The sequence below is a fragment of the Agelaius tricolor genome, unplaced genomic scaffold, assembly GCF_023055355.1.
Source record: "Agelaius tricolor isolate 1412-34295 unplaced genomic scaffold, bAgeTri1.0.p SCAF_17, whole genome shotgun sequence".
NCBI lineage: Eukaryota > Metazoa > Chordata > Aves > Passeriformes > Icteridae > Agelaius > Agelaius tricolor.
The window spans coordinates 3,951,107-3,963,649 of record NW_027269277.1 but is presented as its reverse complement, the minus strand read 5'-3'; the positions used below and the strand labels follow the sequence as shown (position 1 = coordinate 3,963,649).

Below are 12,543 nucleotides of genomic sequence, written 5' to 3'. Positions count from 1 at the left end.
GTAATCTATTTACTTATTCTAATTGAGATCCTTGTTCATAAATTCAAAACAAAATCAATACTGCAGTTAAATGTTTTTCTAACAATCTATAATCTAAGTGACAGTGTGGGGTGTACCTGAGAGGGGAGGGATCTTAAAATACCTTTTAACTCTGGAAATGTTCAGTCTAACTTTTTTTAAGTGCTCAGTTTTGTGGACCAGATGTATTTTGGAATTCAGTAACATGGTCTACTTAACCTGCTGTTTAAAAGGAATTTGTTATTCAAGTGTGTAATACTGGAAAAACTACAGTCTGTAAAATTGCTGCAGAAGACCAGACAGAGATTCGAGACACCAAGTGCTGTTTTCTAGACTTTGTGCTTGTTGTAGACATTAATTACTATGCATAATAGATATCTGGACTCCTGAGTTGAAATTGCTGAATATTGATGATTTCCCAGCACAGCCTGTGCCCCGCTCTTTTAACCCACAAAGTGAAGGGTTTCACATGGGGCATCCCCAGGGTCAGGCCCAGCAGTGGAGGGGGAGCTACTGAAGCTCAAGGATAACCAAGCTTGAGGATAAACTGCAGTAAACTCTTCAGGGCTGAATTCCTGCTGGAATGTGGTGACACTGGAGGGAGGGAATGGCCAAGTGCCTCCAGGATTGACAGTGCAGAGACCTGATGAGCACAGGGATGGACTCAGATGAGCGTTTGGCAGGGACTGGTGGCCTCGTGTCCTGTGATAGCAGGAGGTGGTGACTCAGCCTCTCAGATAATTCATTTAGTCAAGACTGATGATTTTGTCCCATTCTGATAATTCATTTAGTTAAGACTGATGATTTTGTCCTCAGACATTTTGCTTTTCCTGTTTCCACAAACCAATGTTTTGAAAGTAGGTGATGCTGAAAGTGTCTAAAAATATTTTTCTGCCCATGCTTGCTTACTAATTTATTTTTTGAAAAATTCAGGTGCAGGTTCCAGGTGCTCAGCTGTGGTAAAGGAGTGTTGGCTCATTGCTAACCAAGCAAAATATCTCTGAATAAAGGTACATGCCACTCATGGCTTGTGGTGCCCTGTTTTGCAGGTGGCAGTGAATCCTCCTGGGACAAAGACAAGCTGCAGTCTCCCATCACAACGGGATCCCAGCACAGCATTGGGCACCCCACGCTGTCAGGGCAGTCCAGCCTTGGGAGTGCACACCCGCTCAGCCCTCTCCAGCAGAACCACCTGCTCACCAACAGTACGTACTGGGCTCCTGCTGGGAAAAAGGAGTGCCTGGAGCCCTGCTGGGAGCTGGGCTTGCCTTCCTTCCCAGCCTCAGGGAGCGGGGAATGATGGGGGACACGCGAGTGACAGGAGGGTCAGGCTTCCACTGCCAGCTGCACTTGGGTCGCATGTCCAAGCCACCCTCTGCCATCCAAATACAAGTGGCTATTCCCTCCTGGAATACTCAGTCACTCACCACTGGGTTTGGGACTGTCAGACTTTAATTGTCATTTCCATGGCATTGGATTGAAAGGAAAAATAATCATAAAGTTGCTTAAAATTTTAGCTATGTGAGAAAATTCTCTTCCAGATGGAAATGCTGACCCAGCAAATGAAATAGGAGAGCAAGGAACAAATGCAAAATGTCCAGTTAAAAGGTCATGCACTGAACCCAGCTATCCAAAATGACTGGAATAAAATGACACAGGCTGGATTTGGAACTTGGAGCTCCCCAAAAAGCCATCTCTTTTCTTTCCCTTAGGAAGGGAGCAGGTGGGAAGCCATCAGTTCCACATCTGTGCACCCAAAGAGGGAAGGAAGGGAAGGAAAAAGTATTCCAAGAAAGATTTGATTTGGGATTAATATTTTAAAGATTATTTAGGAGTAAAGTTATTCCTATAGTTGATGATGGATGAAGAATGGAAAGCTCATTTATGGACTCTTATTGCTTGTTTAAGCTCTTTATCCTCCAAGTTCTGAAAGTTGATTTTTGGTTTTAGTTTAGTGGATGAGTGACATTTCTGGCTCCTTACACAATTTTTGGAGTAGTCAGTTCATTGCTGCCTCTGTCAGGCCCCAGACCTGAGCAAATCAGAGCTATTGAAATGACTCCTACAAAGTGAGTCTGCTTTGTTTGTGGGAAAGTGTGGATCTGAGCATTTTGGATTAAGTGTCAGTAGTTAAAAATCACCAGGTCATAGGACTCAAATTCTCTGTGTTTGTCCTTTCAATTTATATTCTTGCATAATTTAATACCTGGATTTCTTTTACACACAGACACATTGTGTTCTTTGCTCTTAAGGATATTTTCCAGTGGATTTTGTAGTAGATGAATGTCTATAGGCTCTTAAAGGGTTTACTGGATGTCAGACATTATGCCCAATGATTTGCAAGTGCAGGATATATTTTCCTCATAGTCCTCTGAAATGTTTGACGGATTGTGTCTTAAAACTGGTGATGTGCTGTTAAATTCTGTTTGTAGTTTGCATTTAGTTTGCATGTCAATTGGACTTTAAGTAGACATACAACTCAATGTGGCCAGATGGTGTCTGGGAGTTTTGGAACTCTATAGAGGATGAGGAAAGATTATTGGGCTGTTAAGGGAGATCTGCTGGGGAACAAAGGCTTATGGATGCAGGCACTGGAGGGGATTGTCAGAGTGGTTTGAAGTGAGGGGAGATGTATGTGGGCATTGCTTATTGCCTATCATAATTAATATTGGCGTGGATCATCATATAAAATAGAGAGTGAGTCATTAGACATCACAGTTGTTGATCATGATATGCTCATGTTAAACAGGAATAGTGTGGGAGCTGGGAATATTGCAATTCTGCCTTTCCTGGTGGGCACCGTTGTGTTTTTATATCACTGGAGTCAAATTCTGTAGGAATAAGATAAGATATGTCAGTCAGTGGCATTTTTTGTTGTTAGTTCTGTCATACACCAAAAACTGGCCTTCTGGTGACTGGCCTTCTCCTTTAAAATAGTTAGGATAAACCCAAATGTTGCAAACTTTTTAGCAATAAACATTCTCAATGGTTTGTGGTAATGACTAGCTATATGTTTGTGTTATTTAATACTTGCACCTGAATTTTTTAATGAGGATTTCTAATCTAAATGTCATTTAGAAAAATGATAAGACATTTTTGTCTGGCAGAGTGGGTTCTGATTTTTGGGGTTTTTTTTCTGAAAAATTAATTTTGGATGCCCGATAGTAGCTATCTCCAAGTGGTCCCTCTAAAGAACTCTTGAATGCACAACAACCTGAACAATTTTTTCAGTGAATTAGTGTCTTGGTCTTTCTTTCTAGGGCAGTCATTACTAAATACAAGAAGTAATACACATGCTGAAATGGATATTAATGAAGTATGAGAATCCAATTCTTGCTAGCAGTAACTTCACCTTTTTGGCAGTGTCAAGATCTGCAAGTTGATCCAAATAAATTTCATACCTTCTTAAATTGGTTTATATCCATAGCAGAAGACAATTTAAAGTGACATTTTGAAAATTAAAACCTCTGGCAACAATTTTAACCTCTCATTACGTGTTGCAGTTCACAGACCTTCTGTACAATAGCTCAGTGGTGTCTGTAGTCCAAGCCACAGCCTCCTGGATTTGAGAAATAGAGTGTAAGAATTTAGTGTGACATTGCTGAAAACTGGTAATGGGAAGAAGTCTTGGTAGGAGTGTATGATCAGATAAAATTATTAATAAATATTCATCTGATATGTTGGAAAACATGCAAATTATATGCATAATTTTTTCTTCATTTCTCTTAACTAAAGAGATCACTGAACTGGCACAGTCGTATATTCATTTTCTGTCCCTCCCCAGCTGTGTGTTCCTCTCCCCAGCACAAACCAGCCTTTCCTGGGCTGCACAGACAATTATCCCCTGTGGAACCATAGAATTGATAAGAATTGCTGCTGTTTGAGTGGTGGATGTTGCAGTGGGATGTGACAACCCTCAGAGTGTCCCAGGGGCATGGTGGATGTCCTGGGCCCTCGGGGTGTCCTAGTGACATGGTGGAGGATATTGTGGGCCCTCAGGGTGTCCCAGTGACGTGGTGGATGGTGTGGGCCCTCAGGGTGTCCCAGTGACATGGTGGATGGTGTGGGCCCTCAGGGTGTCCCAGGGACATGGTGGATGGTCTGGGCCCTCAGGGTGTCCCAGTGACATGGTGGATGTCGTGACCCTCAGGATGCCCCAGTGACGTGTCCGTGCTCTCTGCAGGGATAGACCTGCCCTTCATGATGATGCCGCACCCCCTGCTCCCCGTCAGCCTCCCCCCGGCCTCGGTGGCCATGGCCATGAACCAGATGAACCATCTCAACACCATCGCCAACATGGCGGCGGCGGCGCAGATGCACAGCCCCCTCTCCAGGGCAGGGGCCTCTGTCATCAAGGTAAGAATTCCTCGTGGTGTGCAGGGATCTGCAGCGGTGCTCTCAGCGAGGAGGAGGATGGGACACTGAGTTCACACTGCTCCAGCTCACCTGGGCTGCTCCCAACACTGAGCAATACCCACACTGCAGCCAGGGAGTTCAGCTGCTCTGATCTGTCAGTGAGTCCGTAATGTAATTAAAAATGGACACTGACATTCACCAGGCTAGAGTAAGATCTCTGAAAGCTTCATAACTCTTCTGAAATGCTGTTTAAAGTCAAATTTAAGAGAAAATGCTGTAGGACATGGCTAGAATTCTAGTGCACTGCAAATCCAGAACAGGTAAATAGCAGAGAAAATTATCACAAGTACCTTAGTGAGGCTGAAGAACAAAACAGAAATTCTAGCAGTGCAAATCCAGAGCAGGTAAATACCTGAGTAAATAATCATAAGTACTTCAATAAGTAGAGTCTCTGGTAGCCAAAGCTTTAATCAACCAGAACTTCCTTCTGGTTGGTTAAAACATATTTGTATTTTGTAAGGCTTGTTGTAGTCTCTGCCAAGTAGGCTGTTCAGAAAGGTTCTTGCCTGTGTGGAGAGTTGCTGTCCTGTCACACACTCAAAAATGCATTAAAACAAGAAATTTTCAAAATAGAAGTGTGTAGGATCAGTGTATGTGAAGGATTGGTGTGATGGGATTCTCTAAAACAGTGTGTCCACTTTTTACTGAGCAAAAATTAAAGGTGTTACCAGTCTGACGTGTGTGTGTGTATTTGCATGCACATGTGGGTTTCTTGTTGACAAAGTAAAATGTTGTCAGCTTTGAAAGTTCATTAGTTTAATCCATTTTTCTTTGGGTTTAAATATATGAGTCTATAGAGCTATCTGTTCTGGAAAGTAAATGTCTTCAATATTTGTGTTCATTTAAACTCATCTATCCCTGTCACTCTAGAATCTGACTTCTGAGTTGCTTTGTTCTTATAACTCTCACTGATTAGCTGAACTGATTTGCTCTCACATCTTTATTGTAAAACATCTTAATTTTAGTGTGTCATTATTTTATCCTTGAGAAAGTCACTGTTTCCAACACTACAGTCCAGTTGTGAGAATACATTAGTGAGGGTTGTGTTGCACTTCCCTTTGTCACAGGCTGGTGCTTCAGGAAATTTTGTTTCTAAATCAAGCAGGGAAAGAAACTTGCAGTGACCAAGCACGTGTTTGTTGTTCATACCCATGTGTTCTGATAGCAGCATCCTCTCAAGGGGGACAGCAAATGTCTCCTGTCACATCACTGCAGTAAAATTCTATATCCCTCTGTTGTTGAGGTTCTGGAGAGGTTTGTTTTCCTTCTGATTTGCTTTCTGGCCCAAAGCATCTCCAAAATTACCTCAGATTGTTTCTCATTTTTACTGGGAGTCCACTTCCAGATTAGGGCAAATATTGTTCTGAATGCTGTGGTTTTGTTGACTTTTTTTTTCCCTCCTGGATTCTAGGGAGGCTGGGAAAATTCAGGAGTGACATTTCCCATTAGGATCCCTACTTAGGATTAAGATGTGTAAAAACTTCTCTTTATCATCATTGTACTTGCCCAGTTGTTGGCTGGGTGGAGAAAACATCTCTTTCTGATGTCCAGCTGTATCTTAGTTAATGCAAGTCATTAAACTATTAGAAATTAGTTGAAATTCCATTCATTTTAAACCATAACCTTTCCTTTAAGTGTTCAGAGACCTCTTGACAAAACCTTAATTTAAACACAGCAGTGGAATATTTGTAGCAGCAAGTAAACTTGCAGAAGCCTTGATTGTATTCTAAATGTTACCAGTATGTCAACATGAAGATGAAATACGTATTTGTAAACAATTCCAGTCCTTTGTAATTTAAACTGCAGTTTTTGCAGGCAGCTGGGGTTCAGGGTGTTATTTAGCAGGCTCTTGCTGATGGGAGTTACTCATTTACAGCAGTTTTTTCCCCAGCACCTGCACCAGAGGAGACACAATATCTCCACAGCAACACGAGGCCTGGCCAGCACTCTGGGGGGAATTATTTCCTCTCATGTTGCAGAGGAAAATGCACCAGTAGCCAACGTGACAGAGGCAGAGTGGGCATCCTTTGCTGTTTTACTCTCACCTGTCAAGTGGTGCTGCATCTTTCTCTAGTTTGTCCTGAGTGCTGAAAGTGTAGATGCATTTTATTACAGTGTGAGGCTCCTTTTGTCCTCTCCTTCCCCTATGTACAATTTCCAGCACAGAATGATGACCTGTTAACATCAAATTGTTGTACGAAACGAAACATGTAAATAAAAAAAAAAAAGCATTCCTGTTCCTGCTGTCAGTAATACTTTTATTACAGGACATTATTTAAGTCCATTTAATAAGTACAAAACATAGCTAGTTTTCAATAGAGTGCAATACCAGCACCATGTTTTTACTTAAAATGGGAGAAATGAATCAAATATATTGAGTGTGTGTCTGTTTCCATAGTCTGATGACTAAAATACCACTTGGCCTGTTTTCTATAGGTGTGAGAATCAGCTGCTTTGTAAGGTTTTGAATGAAGTCATTATGCTTTTTATATCACGTTTGCCATTTAGAAATAAGCTGTTCTACCAAGATATGCATGATCAGCAAAGTTAACATTTAGTGCTCCAGAAAGAAATGTCATAACTATGAAACTTGATTTCTCCCTGACAGGAACACCATAAATTAGGGAGGCACAATGGCCAGGCTCACAAAACCTTCTTGTGATGTGATGTGATTATAGCAGCACCAGCAGCACTGTGGCTGCAGCTCTGGCAGTGCCCCTGTGATAAATCCAGCCTTACAGGGATGTACTGCACATCTGAAGAAGATTGCTGGGTTTGAGACTTGGCTCAAATGGCTCAGGGGAATCTCTGTTATTGAGGCTCTCATATGGCCAAAGCAGAATTTGACAGGGACACTGAGTTCACCACCCTCTCTCTTCTCCCTCCTGGATCCACTTCTTGCTATTTCTTCATTTTCAGAGCTGTTCTTCAGCTTGACCTGCTCTGCAATCCAGGAATGGCCTGGATGCCAAATGAGGATCAGTCTGGGGTGGAATTTGACTAAGTACACTTGAGTTGTGATTTGGGCTAGAAAGAGCAGTGGATGCTCAAGGCCAGGTTGGGTGGAGCACCCTGGCCTCATGGAAGGTGTCCCTGCACCTGGCAGGGGTGGAATGAGGTGACCTTTAAGGTCCTTCCATCCCAAACCAGTTTGTGATTCTATGCATAATGTAGCAGTTCACTGTTACAGGATAATTTTGTTCCTGAAACTCAGAAAAATCTACTCAGTGGCAATATTTTCAGAAGGAAAGTTGGGATGAGCCCTTTACAGAAAAGTGATTTTTCACTGAAGTTTGTGAAACACTCAGCTCCAGAGAGCAGTAGCTAAATAATATGAAGATTTTTATTTTACAGTGCATCTGTAACAGATATGACCTTACATGACTAAAAACACTGGTTTACACAATTCCAGCCAAAGAGCAAGGAGAGAGCAGGGGAGAGGTTTGGGGTTAGGAAGGTGGAGGGAAGGCTGGCAAGAGCCAAGTCTGGGGCTGTGACTGTGATAATCTTGCATTGTTCACTTAAAGGCCACTTTCTCTGATGTGCTTGGGAACAGGCTGGTGGGAGACACTGAAATGCTGGGTTAGGCTGGGCTTGAAATTCTGAGAACCAAACCCAAACCAGGCCTTAAGCTGCTCCTTTTCTGTTAGATATGCAAAGAGTACTGAGAGTAATGAGGCAAAATTCATGCCAGAGATCTGAGACTTATTTTCTCCCAAATCTCCCCTGCTTCTCCTTTTACTTACCTGACATATTTTGCATCCTGCTTCCTCCTCTTGCTCACGTCTCCCCTCTTCCTCCTCGTGCTCCCTCCCTTTCCTTCTGGCAAAGAGCCTCTTTGGAGCTGCTGAGGGATGTGCTTCTCCTGAGTAGGAGTAGTTCTGAAAATTGGTTTCCTGCTGTCCATTTTTCTTCTGTTGTCATCCCTCATGCTTGCTGTATTCCTGCTTTTCTCTGATCTTTCTTGCTCTCGTCAAGGTCCCAGTTAGGAATAAATGGTGCTTTTGTTGAGTGCAAATGGGAAACACAGAAAAAACCAAAAACAGTAATTAAAATGCTTTAAAAAAGACAGCATTTTCATATTTCATAATTCTTTGAGAATTTCACCCCAAGGCACTTCATAAACTAATCTGATAAATGGAGCAAAGCATTATTTGTACAGTGGGATCTATCTAGACATGCTGTAGAGACTTCTGAGTCTCCTTCTCTTTGAGTTTTGTTTTTCTCCTGATTTTGTGGGATTGTTAAGGCATTTGTAAAGGGTGTATATGACATGATTTTAAATTCCCTGAAGAGAGTACAGATGGGCTGTGTAATTATTGCTGAGAGGTGCTATTTTTCTGTGTGCTCTACAACTCACATTCATAATATTTACCTGACAGCCAGAAAAATGTGGCCATCTCAGAATGCTCTGAAACACTTCTTCTCACAATAGAAACATTTCCCATTACAGAATTTCTAACATCAGTAATTTCATATCTCTCTGTGCATTCGATCCATTATGAATTGTCTTCAGAATATTGCAACATTTATAAAATCAACCTTCTCTACAATGTATGTGATTTTTCATGTTGTTAGATTTATTCTGTCCTGTTCCATAGCAGGCAGCTGATTGCTGGGTGGGACTGGGGTATGTTGGAGGAGTGACATGGGAGACACAGGAGTTTGTTTGCTTCTTAGAAGGTTAATTTTTGTGGCTGTATTTGAGGTGAAGGAGGAGGGAGTGTACGAGTTTGTATTTCTTTATTCACTGATTCAGAGAAATTACTCTGCTGGGAGATGTTCAGATCCTTTCAAAGTGCATTAAATACCCTTCTCATCTCCTCCTTTGGAGGGAGGCTGTCCCTCTCCCTGCAGTGCCAAGAACACCTGGCTCCTAACCACCCTTATTGAGAAGCCTTAAGCATTCAGAACTTATTTTAAACTTCCAAGTGGAAAAAAATTCAATCAGAAACATCTCTTTTTGCAGAGCTTGCAAAGGAAAATTGTTAGGCCAAGCACATCTAAGCTCTTAGTTCTGGCTCAGATCTTTTTAGTATTAGCTTAGTCATTTGCATTTGTCCTTAATAACTGATATGGCTCTAATGCAGATGAGGTAGAGCATTTTCATCATTAGTCCTGGGAGTGCCTTTCCTCCCTTCCATGGCAGCGCTGGGTGAAACAATTCAGGAGGGGAGCACAAGTACCAAGTCTCCACCATGAGATCCTTTCCAGTTTCAGGCACTGTTGTGCTCTCAGATTGAAAGTAAAACATCAAGATCTTAATCCAGGAGTGAAGGTTTCCATGGCTGTCCCAGTGACTGCTAATTTAAGAAACAGGGAAGAAGGCAGCTCCTGTTTGGCTGTTTCCCAACACCATCTGATTAGCTGCACTTCTCTGTTTGGCTGAGCAGCTGGCAATTAATGGATTGATAGGAAGTAGTCACAAGGTAATGGAATTAGTGAGTGAACATCTGGTATTAAAATCAGTAAATGTAGAGGTTTTTATGATTTCTTAAATTCTGTGAGAAAATAATTGCTAGTTGACTACAACTGAAACAACTATATGTACACAGTGGAAAAAAAAAGTGCATTTTAAATGGCAAAGTACATATTTTAGGTGAAAGACCTCCCTATACACTGCAAAAGATGAATGGGATCCAGCTGGCTTTCAGACACACAGATCCTAGCTTGGTTTTTAGACCAGCTGTTTACCTTGTTCATCTCTGTACCTACAGCAATCACAGGTACTATAAGTAGCTTTGAAGACCAGCAAGTCACCCCAGTCTTTGTGTGTGCTCATTTCCAGGGTGCAATGACTCAAAATCCATCTTCTCTAGCCCAGAAATGGCTGTGACCATCCTAGTTCTTGTTGGCATCAGTTCAGGTGTAGCACATCTTCCTGTGGCAGGGGTATTCTTTTCCCTGGAAAAGCCTAAATTGAGTAGTCCATCAGTTAAGGACTGTAAACTTGAGAGCAATATTTAAAATCTGCTGGTTATTAGGATCCAAACAGCCTTAGTATCAAGTAATGTCAATTGGAAAGCAATACATCTTATTATTAATTACAAAAGGAAGTGTAAGCAATTCTTTGCTAACTGGAATTGTGAATTGTGTCAACTTGTCTTGTTCTTCTCACTTGCTGAGGATGGGATCCAGCCAGGGAGGGGGGAGCAGAGGTGGCTCAGCAGAGAATTGGGGCTGGAGGCTCTGCTTGCCCATCCTGGCTTCACAGACCCCTCCAGGGAGTCAGGCTCTGGTCTCTAGAATTTTTTTATTTCTGTGTAGTCCATGTTGAGAATATGAATGGACATCTTGCAGCCAATGGGAGGGTGAGGTGTGGCATAAAGAACATCCCACTGTGCAAGTTAATGCTGGGATTTTTTTCTGCCAGTTCCTCTTGTTTTTCCATCATGGTCAACATCAGAAATCTTTCTTACAACACTTGAAAACTCTAATCTAGGCCTAAAGCCAGTAGAATCTCCATTTTGCCTTCATTTCCATTACATTAGATAGGGTGAATTCCAGCCACTGCAGAGCCCTGTAGAGTAGAGCAGCAGCACCTCAATTAAATATGAAATATCAAGATAAATGTGTGAATAAAACATCCAGGACTCAGACAAACTTCCAAAACCTGCTCGTCAGCAGTGAAATGCCATTAAATCCTCTAGGAACTCATTAATAGATTAACATTTGGAAGAGTAATTACAACTACATTACAACTAAGAATAAAGAAAAATAAAAAGGAAAATCCAGCAGCATCATTTCTCTAAACTCTTGACATAAAAGGAAGATCAATACTATAAAAAAAGCTGAGGTAAGGAATTAAGGTCAAGATGATTATGTCAAAAATAGGTAAGCTGTTCATATATATTTCAAATAAAACTACTGGGTAGTATTTGCCATTATTGGTGTGGAATAGTCCCTCACAGGAGAGGGAAGAGGGATGCTGAGCTGAAATCAAGGATCTGTCTGGAAATTGGGTGAGTTCATGACTTCAGTGCCTTTAAGCTAAATCACAGCTAAAATCAACAATGTCAAGCTTTGTAGCTGCGTTTTCCGAGGCAGAGAAGGACACTGATTTTTAGTGAGACAAATATATTGCCCTTCAAGAGGATTAAATACTGGAAAAGTCCTTTTTGAGAATTTATGTTACAGTTCTGTAAAGGAAGGAAAAAAGATGAGATAAAGTAGGTACTGTAGGTAGATAAATAGGTGAGATCTTGAGAAATGTTTTCATTTTTCATCAAATTCTCACAATCTGTAGAACCCTTAGATATAATTCATTCAATTATAACCTGAAATATTAATCTTGCAAATTTATGAATATGAATAAATATAAATGGGGAAAATATTACTTTATTTAGGAATTTTTCTTTATTACTGTGAGTTTACCTTGTGTGTGACCAGGCTGTCCTGCACGGTGCAGGGAGAACTGAGCCATTTTCAGGGGAAAAAAAATATATGAAAAGTAACAAGGTTATAAAATACATAGATGACAAATCAAATGAAGTCATCAATGTGTAAAACAAAATGTTAAGATTTTAGATTTGCAATCTTCCTATTTAAATGCCCTCATTGATTTGTTACAAATACTGTTAACCCTGTGTTTGGAAAATGGTGAGGACATTATCACTTGTGTTCTCATTTGTAATAAAATAGATTAACTTGCTGTGAAATTTTAACTAGGCTGAGACACAACAGTAGCTACCTAATGAACCAGAGCACATTGCTGTTAAGTAGCTAAATAGATGCATACTGATTACAGGACTGAAAAATGGATCTGTTTACCAGCAAAAGAAGAGTCTGCTCATAGCATTATTCATTATAGGAGGGGAAATTCAGCACATTTCTACATAAACATTTGGAAATGGACAATTTCTTGATCCGTATGCAGCCTCACATGGTGATAATCCATCCTCATTTGGAGCATGTATGATAGAGAAGGAATTTCAGCTCCTTTGTTGCTTATAGGAAAAGCTCTGCATTCCCAGTGCCTGTACATGGTGTAGCTGGAAAGACATTAGATAAAATAATCAACTAATTCTCTTAGAAAGTGACTCACTGTGTGATTAAGAAGGATATTTTTATTTGACACTTGTACATCTGCCTGAAGATTTCAAACCAAGA

At 41.0% G+C, this 12,543-nt stretch overlaps 1 protein-coding gene across 6 annotated transcripts in view; it reads left to right on the top strand.

Moving 5' to 3' along the window:
- Positions 1-12,543, top strand: part of DACH2 (dachshund family transcription factor 2) — a 251,311-nt gene that overhangs the window by 189,775 nt on the left and 48,993 nt on the right. For all 6 annotated transcript variants that reach the window (XM_071442176.1, XM_071442178.1, XM_071442173.1 and 3 more), the window contains exons 4-5: positions 1,068-1,223; positions 4,202-4,374. In XM_071442176.1, the coding sequence (XP_071298277.1) occupies positions 1,068-1,223; positions 4,202-4,374 (329 nt within the window). The remainder of the gene's footprint in view (positions 1-1,067; positions 1,224-4,201; positions 4,375-12,543) is intronic.